The sequence below is a fragment of the Ranitomeya imitator genome, chromosome 1 (assembly GCF_032444005.1).
Source record: "Ranitomeya imitator isolate aRanImi1 chromosome 1, aRanImi1.pri, whole genome shotgun sequence".
NCBI classification, from domain to species: domain Eukaryota; kingdom Metazoa; phylum Chordata; class Amphibia; order Anura; family Dendrobatidae; genus Ranitomeya; species Ranitomeya imitator.
This window is the reverse complement of record NC_091282.1, coordinates 945,248,146-945,265,217: the sequence shown is the minus strand read 5'-3', so window position 1 is coordinate 945,265,217 and position 17,072 is coordinate 945,248,146. Positions and strand designations below refer to the sequence as shown.

Genomic DNA, 17,072 nt, shown 5'->3' with positions numbered 1-17,072 from the left:
TAAACCACTGTTTGGGCGCATGGGAGAGCTCGGAAGGGAAGGAGCGCCGTTTGACTTTTCAATGCAAAATTGACAGGAATTGAGATGGGACGCCATGTTGCGTTTGGAGAGCCACTGATGTGCCTAAACATTGAAACCCCCCACAAGTGACACCATTTTGGAAAGTAGACCCCCTAAGGAACTTATCTGGATGTGTGGTGAGCACTTTGACCCACCAAGGGCTTCACAGAAGTTTATAATGCAGAGCCATAAAAATAAAACAAAATTTTTTTCCCACAAAAATTATTTTTTAGCCCCCAGTTTTGTATTTTCCCTAGGGTAACAGGAGAAATTGGACCCTAAATGTTGTTGTCCAATTTGTCCTGAGTACGCTGATACCCGATATGTGGGGGGGAACCACCGTTTGGGCGCATGGGAGGGCTCGGAAGGGAAGGAGCATCATTTGGAATGCAGACTTAGATGGATTGGTCTGCAGGCGTCACATTGCATTTGCAGAGCCCCTAATGTACCTAAACAGTAGAAACCCCCCACAAGTGACCCCATATTGGAAACTAGACCCCTCAATGAACTTATCTAGATGTGTTGTGAGAACTTTGAACCCCCAAGTGTTTCACTACAGTTTATAACGCAGAGCCGTGAAAATAAAAAATCTTTTTGTTTTCCCACAAAAATTATTTTTTAGCCCCCAGTTTTGTATTTTCCCAAGGGTAACAGGAGAAATTGGTCCACAAAAGTTGTTGTCCAATTTGTCCTGAGTACGCTGATACCCCATATGTTGGGGTAAACCCCTGTTTGGGCACACAGGAGAGCTCGGAAGGGAAGGAGCACTGTTTTACTTTTTCAACGCAGAATTGGCTGGAATTGAGATCGGACGCCATGTCGTGTTTGGAGAGCCCCTGATGTGCCGAAACAGTGGAAACCCCCCAATTATAACTGAAACCCTAATCTAAACACACCCCTAACCCTAATTCCAACGGTAACCCTAACCACACCTCTAACCCTGACACACCCCTAACCCTAATCCCAACCCTATTCCCAACTGTAAATGTAATCTAAACCCTAACCCTAACTTTAGCCCCAACCCTAACTGTAGCCCCAACCCTAACCCTAACCCTAGCCCTAACCCTAGCCCTAACCCTAGCCCTAAACCTAACCCTAACCCTAGCCCTAACCCTAACCCTAGCCCTAACCCTAGCCCTAACCCTAGCCCTAACCCTAACCCTAGCCCTAACCCTAGCCCTAACCCTAACCCTAACCCTAGCCCTAACCCTAGCCCTAACCCTAGCCCTAACCCTAGCCCTAACCCTAGCCCTAGCCCTAACCCTAGCCCTAACCCTAACCCTAACCCTAATCCTAGCCCTAACCCTAGCCCTAATGGGAAAATGGAAATAAATACATTTTTTTTTATTTTTCCCTAACTAAGGGGGTGATGAAGGGGGGTTTGATTTACTTTTATAGCGAGTTTTTTAGCGGATTTTTATGATTGGCAGCCGTCACACACTGAAAGACCCTTTTTATTGCAAAAAATATTTTTTGCAATACCACATTTTGAGAGCTATAATTTTTCCATATTTTGGTCCACAGAGTCATGTGAGGTCTTGTTTTTTGCGGGACGAGTTGATGTTTTTATTGAAAACATTTTTGGGCACGTGACATTTTTTTATCGCTTTTTATTCCGATTTTTGTGAGGAAGAATGACCAAAAGCCAGCTATTCATGAATTTCTATTGGGGGAGGCGTTTATACCGTTCCGCGTTTGGTAAAATTGATAAATCAGTTTTATTCTTCGGGTCAGTACGATTACAGCGATACCTCATTTATATCATTTTTTTATGGTTTGGTGCTTTTATACGATAAAAACTATTTTACAGAAAAAATAATTATTTTTGCATCGCTTTATTCTCAGGACTATAACTTTTTTATTTTTTTGCTGATGATGCTGTATGGCGGCTCTTTTTTTGCGGGACAATATGACGCTTTCAGCGGTACCATGGTTATTTATATCTGTTCTTTTGATCGCGTGTTATTCCACTTTTTGTTCGGCGGTATGATAATAAAGCGTTGTTTTTTGCCTCGTTTTTTTTTTTTTTTCTTACGGTGTTTACTGAAGGGGTTAACTAGTGGGACAGTTTTATAGGTCGGGTCGTTACGGACGCGGCGATACTAAATATGTGTACTTTTATTGGTTTTTTTTTTTATTTAGATGAAGAAATGTATTTATGGGAATAAAATTTTTTTTTTTTTTCATTATTTTGGAATATTTTTTTTTATTTTTTTTACACATTTGGAAATTTTTTTTTTTTACTTTTTTACTTTGTCCCAGGGGGGGACATCACAGATCAGTGATCTGACAGTTTGCACAGCACTCTGTCAGATCACTGATCTGACATGCAGCGCTGCAGCCTTCACAGTGCCTGCTCTAAGCAGGCTCTGTGAAGCCACCTCCCTCCCTGCAGGACCCGGATCCGCGGCCATCTTGGATCCGGGGCTCGAGCAGGGAGGGAGGTGAGGAGACCCTCGCAGCAACGCGATCACATCGCGTTGCTCCGGGGGTCTCAGGGAAGCCCGCAGGGAGCCCCCTCCCTGCGCGGTGCTTCCCTGCACCGCCGGCACATCGCGATCATCTTTGATCGCGGTGTGCCAGGGGTTAATGTGCCGGGGGCGGTCCGTGACCGCTCCTGGCACATAGTGCCGGATGTCAGCTGCGATAAGCAGCTGACACCCGGCCGCGATCGGCCGCGCTCCCCCCGTGAGCGCGGCCGATCGGCTATGACGTACTATCCCGTCCAGGGTCAGATAAGCCCAGGGCACCTCGACGGGATAGTACGTCTAAGGTCACAGAGGGGTTAACTGTTTACCGGCGACCGCAAAAAAAAAAAAAAAAGTAAAGTGTAATTCTCTGTCCTCTGATGTGATCGCACATCAGAGGACAGAGAAATAGGGGGATTCGGGGACCCTAGCATACTCACCTAGGTCCCTGGATCCTCTTGCTGCTCCTCCTGGCCGCCGGCAGAAGAACATGGCGGACGCATGCCCAGTGCGCCCGCCATCTGTCTCCATCTGCCGGCCGGCAGGAGAACAGCAGTTGGGGCTAAAATTAGGGGTAGGGGTAGGGTTAGGGGTAGGGTTAGGGGTAGGGTTAGGGGTAGGGTTAGGGGTAGGGTTAGGGGTAGGGGTAGGGGTAGGGTTGGGGTTAGAGGTAGGGTTAGGGGTAGGGTTAGGGCTAGGGTTAGGGCTAGGGTTAGGGCTAGGGTTGGGGCTAAATTTAGGGTTAGGGTTAGGGCTAAATTTAGGGTTAGGGTTGGGGCTAAATTTAGGGTTAGGCTTCTTTCACACTTACGTCGGTACGGGGCCGTCGCAATGCGTCGGCCCGACATACCGACGCACGTTGTGAAAATTGTGCACAACGTGGGCAGCAGCTGTAGTTTTTCAACGCATCCGCTGCCCAATCTATGTCCTGGGGAGGAGGGGGCGGAGTTACGGCCACGCAGGTGCGGTCAGAAATGGCGGATGCGACGTACAAAAAAACGTTTCATTGAACGTTTTCTTGTGCCGACGCTCCGCCAAAACACAACTGATCCAGGGCACGACGGACGCGACGTGTGGCCATCCGTCACGATCCGTCGGCAATACAAGTCTATGGGCAAAAAACGCATCCTGCGGGCACATTTGCAGGATCCGTTTCTTGTCCAAAACGACAGATTGCGACGGAATGCCAAACGACGCAAGTGTGAAAGTAGCCTTAGGGCTAGGGTTAGGGTTGGGGCTAAAGTTAGGGCTAGGGTTGGGGCTAAAGTTAGGGTTAGAGCTGGGATTAGGGTTAGGGTTTGGATTAGGGTTGGTATTAGGGTTAGGGTTGGCATTAGGGTTACGCTTGGGATTAGGGTTAGGTTTGGGATTAGGGTTAAGGTTAGGGTTGTGATTAGGGGTGTATTGGGATTAGGGTTAGGTTTGAGGTTAGGGTTGAGATTAGGATTAGGGGTGTGTTGGATTTAGGGTTTTGATTAGGGTTATGGTTAGGGTTGTTAGGGGTAAGGGTTGTGATTATGGTTAGGGTTAGTGATTAGGATTATGGATCAGGTTGGGATTAGGGTTAGGGGTGTGTTGGGGTTAGGGTTGGAGCTAGAATTGGGGGGTTTCCACTGTTTAGGTACATCAGGGGGTCTCCAAACACGACAGCCAATTTTGCGCTCAAAAAGTCAAATGGTGCTCCCTCCCTTCTGAGCTCTGCCGTGCGCCCAAACAGTGAGTTACCCCCACATATGGGGCATCAGCGTACTTGGGATAAATTGGACAACAACTTCTGGGGTCCAATTTCTCTTGTTACCCTTGTGAAAATAAAAACTTGGGGGCTACAATATCTTTTTTGTGAAAAAAAAATATTTTTTATTTTTACGACTCTGCATTCTAAACTTCTGTGAAGCACTTGGGCATTCAAAGTTCTCACCACACATCTAGATAAGTTCCTTGGGGGGTCTAGTTTCCAAAATGGGGTCACTTGTGGGGGGTTACTACAGTTTAGGTACATCAGGGGCTCTGCAATCGCAACATAATGCCCACAGACCATTCTATCAAAGTCTGCATTCCAAAAAGGCGCTCCTTCCCTTCCGAGCTCTGCCGTGCGCCCAAACAGTGGTTTACCCCCACATATGGCGCATCAGCGTACTCGGGATAAATTGGACAACAACTATTGCAGTCCAATTTCTCTTGTTACCCTTGTGAAAATAAAAACTTGGGGGCTACAATATCTTTTTTGTGAAAAAAAAAATATTTTTTATTTTCACGACTCTGCATTCTAAACTTCTGTGAAGCACTTGGGCATTCAAAGTTCTCACCACACATCTAGATAAGTTCCTTGGGGGGTCTAGTTTCCAAAATGGGGTCACTTGTGGAGGGTTTCTACTGGTTAGGTACATCAGGGGCTCTGCAAACGTAACATAATACCCGCAGACCATTCTATCAAAGTCTGCATTCCAAAATGGCGCTCCTTCCTTCCGAGCTCTGCCGTGCGCCCAAACAGTGGTTTACCCCCACATATGGGGTACCAGCATACTCAGGACAAATTGGACAACAACTTTTGGGGTCCAATTTCTCTTGTTACCCTAGTGAAAATAAAAACTTGGGGGCTAAAAACTTTCTTGTGGAAAAAAAAATATTTTTTATTTTCACGGCTCTGCATTATAAACTTCTGTGAAGCACTTGGGCATTCAAGGTTCTCACCACACATCTAGATAAGTTCCATGGGGGGTCTAGTTTCCAAAATGGTGTCACTTGTGGGGGGTTTCCACTGTTTAGGCACATCAGGGGCTCTCCAAACGCGACATGGCGTCCAATCTCAATTCCAGCCAATTCAACATTGAAAAAGTAAAACGGCGCTCCTTCACTTCCAAGCTCTGCGGTGCGCCCAAACAGTGGTTTACCCTCACATATGGGGTATCGACGTATTCAGGAGAAATCGCACAACAACTTTTGTGGTCTAATTTCTCCTGTTACCCTTGTGAAAATAAGAATTTGTGGGCGAAAAGATCATTTTCGTGTAAACAAAAGCGATTTTTTATTTTCACGGCTCTACGTTATAAACTTCTGTGAAGCACTTGGGGGTTCAAAGTGCTCACCACACATCTAGATAAGTTCCTTAAGGGGTCTAGTTACCAAAATGGTGTCACTTGTGGGGAGTTTCCACTGTTTAGGCACATCAGGGGCTCTCTAAACGTGACATGGCGTCCGATCTCAATTCCAGCCAATTCTGCATTGAAAAAGTCAAACGGCGCTCCTTCACTTCTAAGTTCTGCGGTGCGCCCTAACAGTGGTTTACCCCCACATAAGGGGGATTATCGTATTCAGGAGAAATTGCATAACAAAATTTATGGTTACATTTCTGTTTTTACACTTGTGAAAATAAAAAAAATGGTTCTGAATTAAGATGTTTGCAAAAAAAAAGTTAAATGTTCATTTTTTCCTTCCACATTGTTTCAGTTCCTGTGAAGCACGTAAAGGGTTAATAAACTTCGTGAATGTGGTTTTGAGAACCTTGAGGGGTGTAGTTTTTAGAATGGTGTCACACTTCATTATTTTCTATCATATAGACCACTCAAAATGACTTCAAATGTGATGTGGTCCCTAAAAAAAATGGTGTTGTAAAAATGAGAAATTGCTGGTCAACTTTTAACCCTTATAACTCCCTAACAAAAAAAATTTTGTTTCCAAAATTGTGCTGATGTAAAGTAGACATGTGGGAAATGTTATTTATTAACTATTTTTTGTGACATATCTCTCTGATTTAAGGGCATAAAAATACAAAGTTTGAAAATTGCAAAATTTTAAAAATTTTCGCCATATTTCTGTTTTTTTCATAAATAATCGCAAGTAATATCGAAGAAATGTTACCACTAACATGAAGTACAATATGTCACGAAAAAACAATCTCAGAATCAGCGGGATCCGTTGAAGCGTTCCAGAGTTATAACCTCATAAAATGACAGTGGTCAGAATTGCAAAAATTGGCCTGGTCATTAAGTACCAAATTGGCTCTGTCACTAAGGGGTTAAAGTTAGAGCAGTCAGACTGTGGAATGCTGACCACAAGAGGTAGTAATAGCGGACGCTATAACAGCTTTTAAAGAAGGGCTGGATGATTTCCAAAATACACATAACATTACGGGTTATAGTTAAATTAGTGACAAAATGTACAATTGGTGAAGAAAGGTTGAACTTGATGGGCCTAGGTCTTTTTTCAACCTATGTAACTATGTAAGGTGCCTAGCTCAGATAGGATATAAACCAAAGACACAAATCCTGTTTGATAAATATTTTACATGAAATATTCCTTTTGGATGTGAATCGTTGCTGTTTGTAAGTGCTATGTACTATATACTGTAGTTAGGGTATATACAGTATCTGGAGGTTGGAATGCTTGCTTATATTTAGGTTAAATAGAATCTGTCCCGAGAATATTACACCACAAACTATTCAAAACCTGAAAAATTAGGTTTTGAATTGATATACAAATGATGCTGTGAATCTGGAGCCTCTGTCACTCCAGCTCTATTCCCCGCCCAGCACCTGCTCCTCATGCTTGACTGATGACTCCCTTTGTCTGAAGTCGCATGTCAGAGAAGCTGTGAGTCAAGCAGCAGGAGGCAGTGCTTGATGGGGGGTTGAGCTGGAGTGACAGAGGTTACAGATTTACAAATAGCTCTTCAGCCTCAGTTGCATATTAACTTAAACACTGCATTCTCAGTAATGGAGGTATGGGCTGACCAATTAATGATATTGCTAGACTTGGTGTTGAAAGTGAAAGACCTACATGCACATATAAAAAGTGCTCTCTTTACATTATTTGACAAATACTGGACAGTACTTTTTCTGTCTGTGCATTGTACGTTAAAAATTTATTCCCCAAATTGTAAGTTATAACCTAATTTACTGAGTACATGCTCGGCCATTTCCTGTAGTTCCATAGACACAGAATGGAGAGAAAGTCAAGCATGCACATAGCTGCACCATTCAAGATGGCTTTTCAGATCTCTATTCCTTCAAGGGATCTAGGCGGCATCAGCAGTCAGACCCTCAGAGATCAGTAACTTACAAGTTTGTGAATAACCCTGTAGCATATGCTCTATTTATCTGGCTACTTTATGCCACAATATGGTTAAAGTGTGTTGAAAAGTTTTGTATTTTGTATTTTTTAAAATTAAAGTATTTTAATATATTTTGAATTGATTCATGTTTTTTGGAGGGGGGTACAAACAATCCCTAGTACTGTATATATATCTGCATCATGTGTGTCATGCCACATCTTATTGAAATAAAAGCCTAGGTACACTACAGAAGGTATCTAATTGAATACATTTCTAAAAAATGTGGCTTTTCTGCTATATACTTATAACTAATAACAATAATGTCAAACACTGATATTTGGTTAAACATACAGAATAATTTATGTTGCGTGATATGTCTAGATTTTAATAATTTCACAATTTTAAATATTTTCCTATCTTTAATAATAATAATAATAATAATAATAATAATAATAATAATAATAATTTTTATTTATATAGCGCCAACATATTTTGCAGCGCTTTACAAATTATAGAGGGGACTTGTACAGACAAATGATATGTTATTATCCACTATGGTCTGACAACTGATGCTACTCATGGAGATCCTACAATTATAACACATTATCCATTTATGTGACATTTGTTCCTCACCTTGCAAACAAGGGTTATGAGTTTTAAATAGTCCAGAAGGATTCTCCGCAGGAAATAAATGACAATAATCATCCGCCATGTCCAGCATCTTGTATGAACTGTTATACTCCACTTGCTCATCATCATATTCTTTTATGTCTTCTTCCGCATATTCTTGTGCATCCTGTTCAGATTCATTAACAGTGTCCGCTTGTATTTCATTGTCATTATTATATGAATCTATTGAAGATTGTTGATGCGCTGTTTTTACAATTATAACAATAAAAAATATTATTTTAAATGGCATTGGTGCCATAAGGCAAACAAGGTATTTATACATATACAGCACAATGTTTTTTTTCTTGTTCTTATTGGAATGTGCACACTGTAAATTCTGTTTGAAGGCTGCAAAACCATGTAAGATCAAAAGAGTAAAGAAATGTGTGAAACAAATCAGAATATGAGTTAAAACTTTGAATCCACAAAGTACCCCGTTCTACACTGGTGACAGTTTTATAACCCTTTGGCATTCTCTTGTAGACACCAGGAATGGTTACAATGGACATGTATGCCTCATAGTTCATTTGTGGAATCACCAGCCTTCTGATAGTGTTTGCGACATTCAAGCATCTTTTTTGGAGGCAGTGTTGGTAGACCGTTTCATACAGTGCTGAGCCCTATTCTACAACTAAGCCGGAGAATGGTAAGATGCTCTCAACTAAATACATGTTAATGACATTCCATTTTTAATTTAAGACTTGAAAGACTGTCAACCTTGAAAATTACTAGAAACTTGAAGGTATCCTCAAGTGCAGTTATGAAAGTCACCAATTAGTATAATGAAACTGGCTTTCCTGAGAATCGTCCCAGGAAAGGAAGATGAAGAATTACCTCTGCTGCAGAGGATAACTTCAAAGTTACCAGCCTCAAAAGTGCAAATTGACATCACCTTTGATAACAGCCCTCATAAATCTTGCATAGACATCAAGTAACAGACATATCACAACTTCAACTTCCACAGGAGACTACGAGAAGCAGGCCACTTATGAGGACAGCAAACTAGGAGAAGAGGCTTGTTTGGTCTAAGTAACACAAGTGCTGTACATTAGATCAGTTGGAATCTGTACTATGGGCTGAGACAAAAATTGAGACTTTTGTGCCAACTGCCATGCATAAAACATGAGTGGATGGGTTCTACATGTGTAATGCCCACCATAAAGCTTGCAGGAGGAGGTGAGATGGTGTGGGGGTACTTTGCTGGTGACACTGTTGATTAATTATATAAGGCACAAGTATCCAGCTTAGCTACCACAGCATTCTCCAATGCCATGCCATCCCATCTGGTTTGTGCTTAGTGGGATCATCATTTGTGGCAGAATAGATCAATAAACCATAAACCTCTTGAGATAGCTGACTATGAAACAAATTTGGGGGTTGGAGCAGTGATCTATCTTTTGATTTTTCTTTACTTTTCTTTACTTCTGAATTCAGTATTCATCCATTTATTGGCCCTTTATATGTTTAAATAATATTATACTGCCACTTAGTGGTATAAATATACAGGGTGGGCCATTTACATGGATACACCTAAATAAAATGGCAATGGTTGGTGATATCAACTTCCTGTATGTGGCACATTAGTATATGGGAGGGGAAAACTTTCAAGATGGGTGGTGACCATGGCAGCCATTTTGTAGATGGCCATTTTGGATCCAACTTTATTTTTTTCAATGGGAAGAGGGTCATGTGACACATCAAACTTATTGAGAATTTCACAAGAACAACAATGGTGTGCTTGGTTTTAACATAACTTTATTCTTTAATGAGTTATTTACAAGTTTACAACCACTTTTAAAATGTGTTCAAAGTGCTGCCCATTGTGTTGGATTGTCAATGCAACCCTCTTCTCCCACTCTTGACACACTGATAGAAACACCGCAGAAGAAATGCTAGCACAGGCTTCCAGTATCCATTGTTTCAGATGCTGCACATCTCGTATCTTCACAGCATAGACATATGCCTTCAGATGACCACAAAAATAAAAGACTAAGGGGAGTCAGATTGGGAGACCTTGGTGGCCATTCAACTGGCCCACGACGACCAATCCACTTTCCAGGAAACTGTTCATGTAGGAATGCTCTGACCTGACACCCAAGATGGTGCACCACCACATTATGGGTGTTAGGTCCGAGTATTCCTACATATATCCCTACATATATCACCAACCATTCCCATTTAATTTAGGTGTATCCATATAAATGGCCCACCCTGTATATACAGTATATGATTTAATGCTTGCCCTTTAGCATCTTTTATATTTAATAGTTGGAAAATATTTATTTATTTAGTTAATCATGTACATTTGCCATGACCACTATTCTCTTTGTTTTTAGTTGATTTTAATAATTCCCAATTATATTTCTGTTGATATTATATGATTTAATAAAATATATATTTTGTTCATATCTACTTTATGAGTTTATGTTTTCTGTGGCTTTTTTCTGTATAGTCAGATTTAAATGACTCAAAGCAAACCTCAAGGCAATGAAAGGGCTATGTAACCAATAAGTGATGTGTCTGATGACATGGCCTCCACAATCACTATCAATTAAATCCAAGTGAGGTGGTTTTGGATGAGTTGGACTGCTGCCTGATGGCAAAGAAACCAAGAAGTGTTCTGCACTTCTGAGAGCTCCTTCAAGAGTGTTGAAAATCCATTCTAAGTGACTACCTGATGAAGCTGTTTGATAGAGTTCCAATGGTGTGCTAAGCTGTCATCAGTGTAAATGGGAGTACTTTGAGAAATCTAAGGTTTGACATACATTTGGATTTTCTTTACATGTGTTACTTTATTACTTGTTTCATATGTATTCCTTTATGTTTAGTCTGAATCTACAATTCTAATAAGAACAAGAAAAACCATTGCATGAACCAGGGCCGGTGTCAGCACCCGGCGCACCAGGGCAAATGCCGGGGCCCTGGGGAGAGAGGGGGGCCCACTCACGCTGTCATAGATACAGCTGGCAGAGCAGAGCAGGAGATAACATGCTCTCTCCGCCCACAAAGTCACTGCTGGCTGCGTTCTCTTAACCCCTATGTGCCAGCTCTGACACAAGCATCTTCACACTCAGTCAGTGCAGCCAGGCAGGCACACATAGGGGTTAAGAGAAGGCAGCCAGTGTGACTGTTTGTGGGCGGAGAGAGCACATTCCCTGGCTGCAGTGCTGAGCTGAACTTATGAGGCAGATTCCGGAGCTCCTACCAGTGACTGAGTGAGTGTTATGGTATCCAGCAGTGGTTGCAGATGGACTTTTGGTTCAGTCTGCTGGTGTCTGTCTCCGCTGCCTAAAAATATGGGTGATGTCTGGAGGAGCAGCTGGTGGGGTGCAGCCTGCAACCTGCAGCCACCCATCTCTCCCAGAATACATGCATGCTGCACCAAACCTGCACCAGTGGGGTAGGAAGAAGCTTAACCCCTTCCCAAATGGGGTTAACCAAATGCCAGGAGGAAGGGGAGCTGCTGCCATGGATAAAACTGAGCTGTGGGCTGTACGTTGGGGCCCTGTGGCCCCAGGCTGGAGACTGGAAGGACTCTGCCCAGTGCCGGCATGTGGGTGATTTCTGCTCCGGAGTCTCAGCTTCTCTCCTCCAGGTCACACTGTGCAGTCACAGCAACATTGGTTGTGTCTGTCCAGGTCCCAGCAGCTGCCACTGCTCCCACCAAGGACATGGCATCACTTAACCCTTCCCTTGCAGCCACCGGCAACAAATCCACATTATTCCTTGATTAAATCAGGTTCCAACCCAATAGAGCAGACATTTCCTGCTGCCATTAGGGTCCGGGAGGGGGTGACATTGGCTGCCCTGCTACTCTGTAGTGGGGGGTGACAAGTGTAACATGGGGTAACGATGAAGGAGAAATGCATAGGATAATAGTGAGCACGACAGAGGGCAGTGTATGGTATGGAGCAGTCAGGGGGTGGGCTGCAGGATCCCCCCATACTGTACATGACTGCTTGGGACAGGGAGGCATTTAATGAGGTTCTAATGGCGGGGCACTAATTGGGTCATTAGGGTTTGTGGAAAGGATTCAGCATCAGGTCCCTTATTATTGCCTGAGCCGCCTGTTACATTGTAGCACAGATCTGTTGGGGCCGCAAAACCAAACAACGTTGTTTATGTAGAAAAGTCTTTGCTTCATAGAAAAACTCAAAATAGAAAAGATTTTCTGATACAGCAACGCCCTGCTCACGACACTGCACACCACCTCTCCTGTATATATACACTGCACAGCACCTCTCCCCCTGTATATATACACTGCACAGTACCGCTCCTCCTGTGTATATATACACTGCACAGCACCTTTCCTCCTGTATATATACACTGCACAGTACCTTTCCTCCTGTATATATACACTGCACAGCACCTTTCCTCCTGTATATATACACTGCACAGTACCACTCCTCCTGTCCTGTATATATACACTGCAGAATTTACAATAGCTGTCACTCATGTAAGAAGTGAAATCTGGCATTGTACTATACATTTCTCTGCCGTATCTGTGCATCATAAATCGGGGTATGTGTTAAAGGGGGGGGCCCACTGAGACTCTTTCGCCCGGGGCCCTCGAAAACCTGGAGCCGGCCCTGGCATGAACAGATGTGTCAAAACTTATTAAAACAATAGGTATAGCACCTGATCAAAGCTCAAAAAAGATTAGCTTGCCTCTTGTATTTAGCGCTCATCATGGTCTCCTTAAACACCACATACAGTGAGTACGGAAAGTATTCATACCACTTTACATTTTTCACTTTTGTTACATTGCAGCCAATTGGCAAATTCAAAAAAGTTCATTTTTTTCTCATTAATGTACACTCTGCACCACACCTTGACTGAAAAAAAATCAGAAATGTAGTAATTTTTGCAAATTTATTAAAAAAGAAAAGCTGAAATATCACATTGTCATAAGTATTCAGACCCTTTGTTCAGTATTGAGTAGAAGCACCTTTTTGAGCTAGCACAGCCATGAGTCTTCTTGGGAATGATACAACAAGTTGTTTCAGACCTGAAATTGGGGATTCTCTGCCATTCTTCCTTCCAGATCCTCTCCAGTTCTGTCAGGTTGGATGGTGAACATTAGTTGACAGCCATTTTCAGGTCTCTCCAGAGATGCTCAATTGGGTTTAGATCAGGGCTCTGGCTGGGCCAGTCAAAAATGGTCACAGAGTTATTATGAAGCCATTCCTTTGTTATTTTAGCTGTGTGCTTAGGGTCATTGTCTTGATGGAAGGTGAAACTTCGGACAAGTCTGAGGTACAGAGCACTCTGGAAGAGGTTTTCATCCAGGATATCTCTGTACTTGGCTGCATTCATGTTTCCTTCAATGACAACCAGTCATCCTGTCCCTGCAGATGAAAAACACCCCCATAGCATGATGCTGCCACCACCATGTTTCACTGTTGAATTGTATTGGGCAGGTGATATGCAGTGACTGGTTTTCTCCACACATACTGCTTAGAATTATCACAAAAAAGGTCTATCTTCATCTCATCAAACCAGAGAATCTTATTTCTCATACTATTTCTCATTTTTACTAGGCACTGCTCCTAATAGCCAGATTCCTACTCCACACTGATGAGGGGCAAAAACCCCGAAACAGCTGTCTGTGGATGGATACCATGCTTGGCATAGGTGGCTTTCCTTCATAGGATGCTGCCCTTCCCGTGGTTGTTCCTTCCCGGGGAAAGGCCTGGCTATTCACTGCTTGCGTCGAGAAACATGTGATGGTGTCTCCGCAGCTTCTTTACATGCATCTGCATATTTCCCATAAGGGATGGGGGCAGTGTTCTGGAATCACTGCGTTGAGAAACACGTGATGGTGTCTCCGCGGTGTTGGATGTTTTGGTCTCCCCGAGGCCAATCATCTGTGCCTTTATAGCCTTTTTACTAGGCACTGCTCCTAATAGCCAGATTCCTACTCCACACTGATGAGGGGCAAAAACCCCGAAACAGCTGTCTGTGGATGGATACCATGCTTGGCATAGGTGGCTTTCCTTCATAGGATGCTGCCCTTCCCGTGGTTGTTCCTTCCCGGGGAAAGGCCTGGCTATTCACTGCTTGCGTCGAGAAACACGTGATGGTGTCTCCGCAGCTTCTTTACATGCATCTGCATATTTCCCATAAGGGATGGGGGCAGTGTTCTGGAATCACTGCGTTGAGAAACACGTGATGGTGTCTCCGCGGTGTTGGATGTTTTGGTCTCCCCGAGAACAATCATCTGTGCCTTTATAGCCTTTTTACTAGGCACTGCTCCTAATAGCCAGATTCCTACTCCACACTGATGAGGGGCAAAAACCCTGAAACAGCTGTCTGTGGATGGATACCATGCTTGGCATAGGTGGCTTTCCTTCATAAGATGCAGCCCTTCCCGTGGTTGTTCCTTCCCGGGGAAAGGCCTGGCTATTCACTGCTTGCGTCGAGAAACACGTGATGGTGTCTCCGCAGCTTCTTTACATGCATCTGCATATTTCCCATAAGGGATGGGGGCAGTGTTCTGGAATCACTGCGTTGAGAAACACGTGATGGTGTCTCCGCGGTGTTGGATGTTTTGGTCTCCCCGAGGCCAATCATCTGTGCCTTTATAGTCTTATTTCTCATAGTCTTAGAGTCCTTCATGTGTTTTTATCAAAACTCTATGCGGGCTTTCATATGTCTTGCACTGAGGCGAGGCTTGCATAAGGCCACACTGCCATAAACGCCTGACTGATAGAGGGTTGCAGTGATAGTTGACTTTGTGGAACTTTCTCCCATATCTCTACTGCATCTCTGGAGCTCAGAAACAGTGATCTTGGGGTTCTTCTTTACCTGTCTCACCAAGGTTCTTCTCCCACGATTGCTCAGTTTGGCTGGATGGCCAGGTCTAGGAAGACTTTGGTGGTCCCATACTTCTTCTATTTTAGGATTATGGAGGCCACTGTGCTCTTAGGAACCTTGAGTACTGCAGAAATTCTATTGCAACCTTGGTTATATCTGTGCCTTGCCACAGTTCTGTCTCTGAGCTCCTTGGCCAGAAGAGTCTTAAGCTGTCATCAGTGTAAATGGGAGTACTTTGAGGAATCTAAATTTTGACATACATTTGGATTTTCTTTACATGTGTTACTTTATTCGTTGTTTCATATGTATTCCTTTGTGTTTAATCTAAATCTACATTTCTAATAAGAACAAGAAAAACCATTGTATGAACAAATGTGTAAAAACTTATTAAAGCAATAGGTATAGCACCTGATCACAGCTCAAAAAAGATTAGCCTGCTTCTTGTATTTAGCACTCATCATGTTCTCCTTAAACACCACATACAGTGAGTACAAAAAGCATTCATACCCCTTTAAATTTTTCATTCTTTGTTTCATTGCAGCCATTTGGTAAATTCAAAAAAAGTTCATTTTTTTCTCATTAATGTACACTCTGCACCCCATCTTGACTGAAAAAAAATCAGAAATGTAGTAATTTTTCCAAATTTATTAATTAGTCTTCTGTGAATACCTGACCATTGCACAATGTACAATGTACAAAGGTTTCCAAAAATTACCCAAGGGGTCTGTGTCATACACACTGAAAGAGTCCATGCTGGGGACCTCACAATAGATTTAACATTTATTATAAAAGCTAGACATAGGGAGGACGAGTTTCACCATTGCACAATGTACAAAGGTTTCCCAAAAATTACCCAAGGGGACTGTATCATACAAACCAAAAGAAACTGTGAATACATTTTGCAATTATTAGAATAGGAATAGATAGGGAGTACAAGTTTACCATAGCACAATGTGCAAAGTTTTCCAAAAATTACCCCAGGGGTCTGTATCATACACGCTGAAAGAGACCGTGATGTTGACCTCACAAAACATTTTGCATTTATTAGAATAGTATTTAGCACATAAGTCCCAATTCACATATCAAGGATAGGAAACTCAAAAGTACATTAGAACACTGAAAGGAAGAAGTGAATTGACCATCACCAGAGAGTTTAACCCCTTTACCCCCAAGGGTGGTTTGCACGTTAATGACCGGGCCAATTTTTACAATTCTGACCACTGTCCCTTTATGAGGTTATAACTCTGGAACGCTTCAATGGATCCTGGTGATTCTGACATTGTTTTCTCGTGACATATTGTACTTCATGACAATGGTAAAAATTATTTGATAGTACCTGCGTTTATTTGTGAAAAAAACGGAAATTTGGCGAAAATTATGAAAATTTCGCAATTTTCCAACTTTGAATTTTTATGCAATTAAATCACAGAGATATGTCACACAAAATACTTAATAAGTAACATTTCCCACATGTCTACTTTACATCAGCACAATTTTGGAACCAAAATTTTTTTTTGTTAGGGAGTTATAAGGGTTAAAAGTTGACCAGCAATTTCTCATTTCTACAACACCATTTTATTTTAGGGACCACATCTCATTTGAAGTCATTTTGAGAGGTCTATATGATAGAAAATACCCAAGTGTGACACCATTCTAAAAACTGCACCCCTCAAGGTGCTCAAAACCACATTCAAGAAGTTTATTAACCCTTCAGGTGTTTAATAGGAATTTTTTGAATGTTTAAATAAAAATGAACATTTAACTTTTTTTCACAAAAAATTTAATTCAGCTCCAATTTGTTTTATTTTACCAAGGGTAACAGGAGAAAATGGACCCCAAACATTGTTGTACAATTTGTCCTGAGTATGCCAATACCCCACATGTGGGGGTAAACCACTGTTTGGGCGCATGGCAGAGCTCGGAAGCGAAGGAGTGCCATTTGACTTTTCAATGCAAAATTGACTGGAATTGAGATGGGACGCCATGTTTCGTTTGGAGAGCCCCTGATG

General features: G+C 42.4%; 1 protein-coding gene across 3 annotated transcripts in view; it reads right to left on the bottom strand.

Moving 5' to 3' along the window:
- Nucleotides 1–17,072, bottom strand: part of BANK1 (B cell scaffold protein with ankyrin repeats 1) — a 1,115,425-nt gene that overhangs the window by 170,602 nt on the left and 927,751 nt on the right. For 2 of the 3 annotated variants that reach the window (XM_069743641.1, XM_069743642.1), the window contains exon 9: nucleotides 8,212–8,451. The exons of the other annotated variant lie outside the window; for it this stretch is intronic. In XM_069743641.1, coding sequence (XP_069599742.1) covers nucleotides 8,212–8,451 — 240 coding nt within the window. The remainder of the gene's footprint in view (nucleotides 1–8,211; nucleotides 8,452–17,072) is intronic. 3 annotated transcript variants of the gene reach the window in all.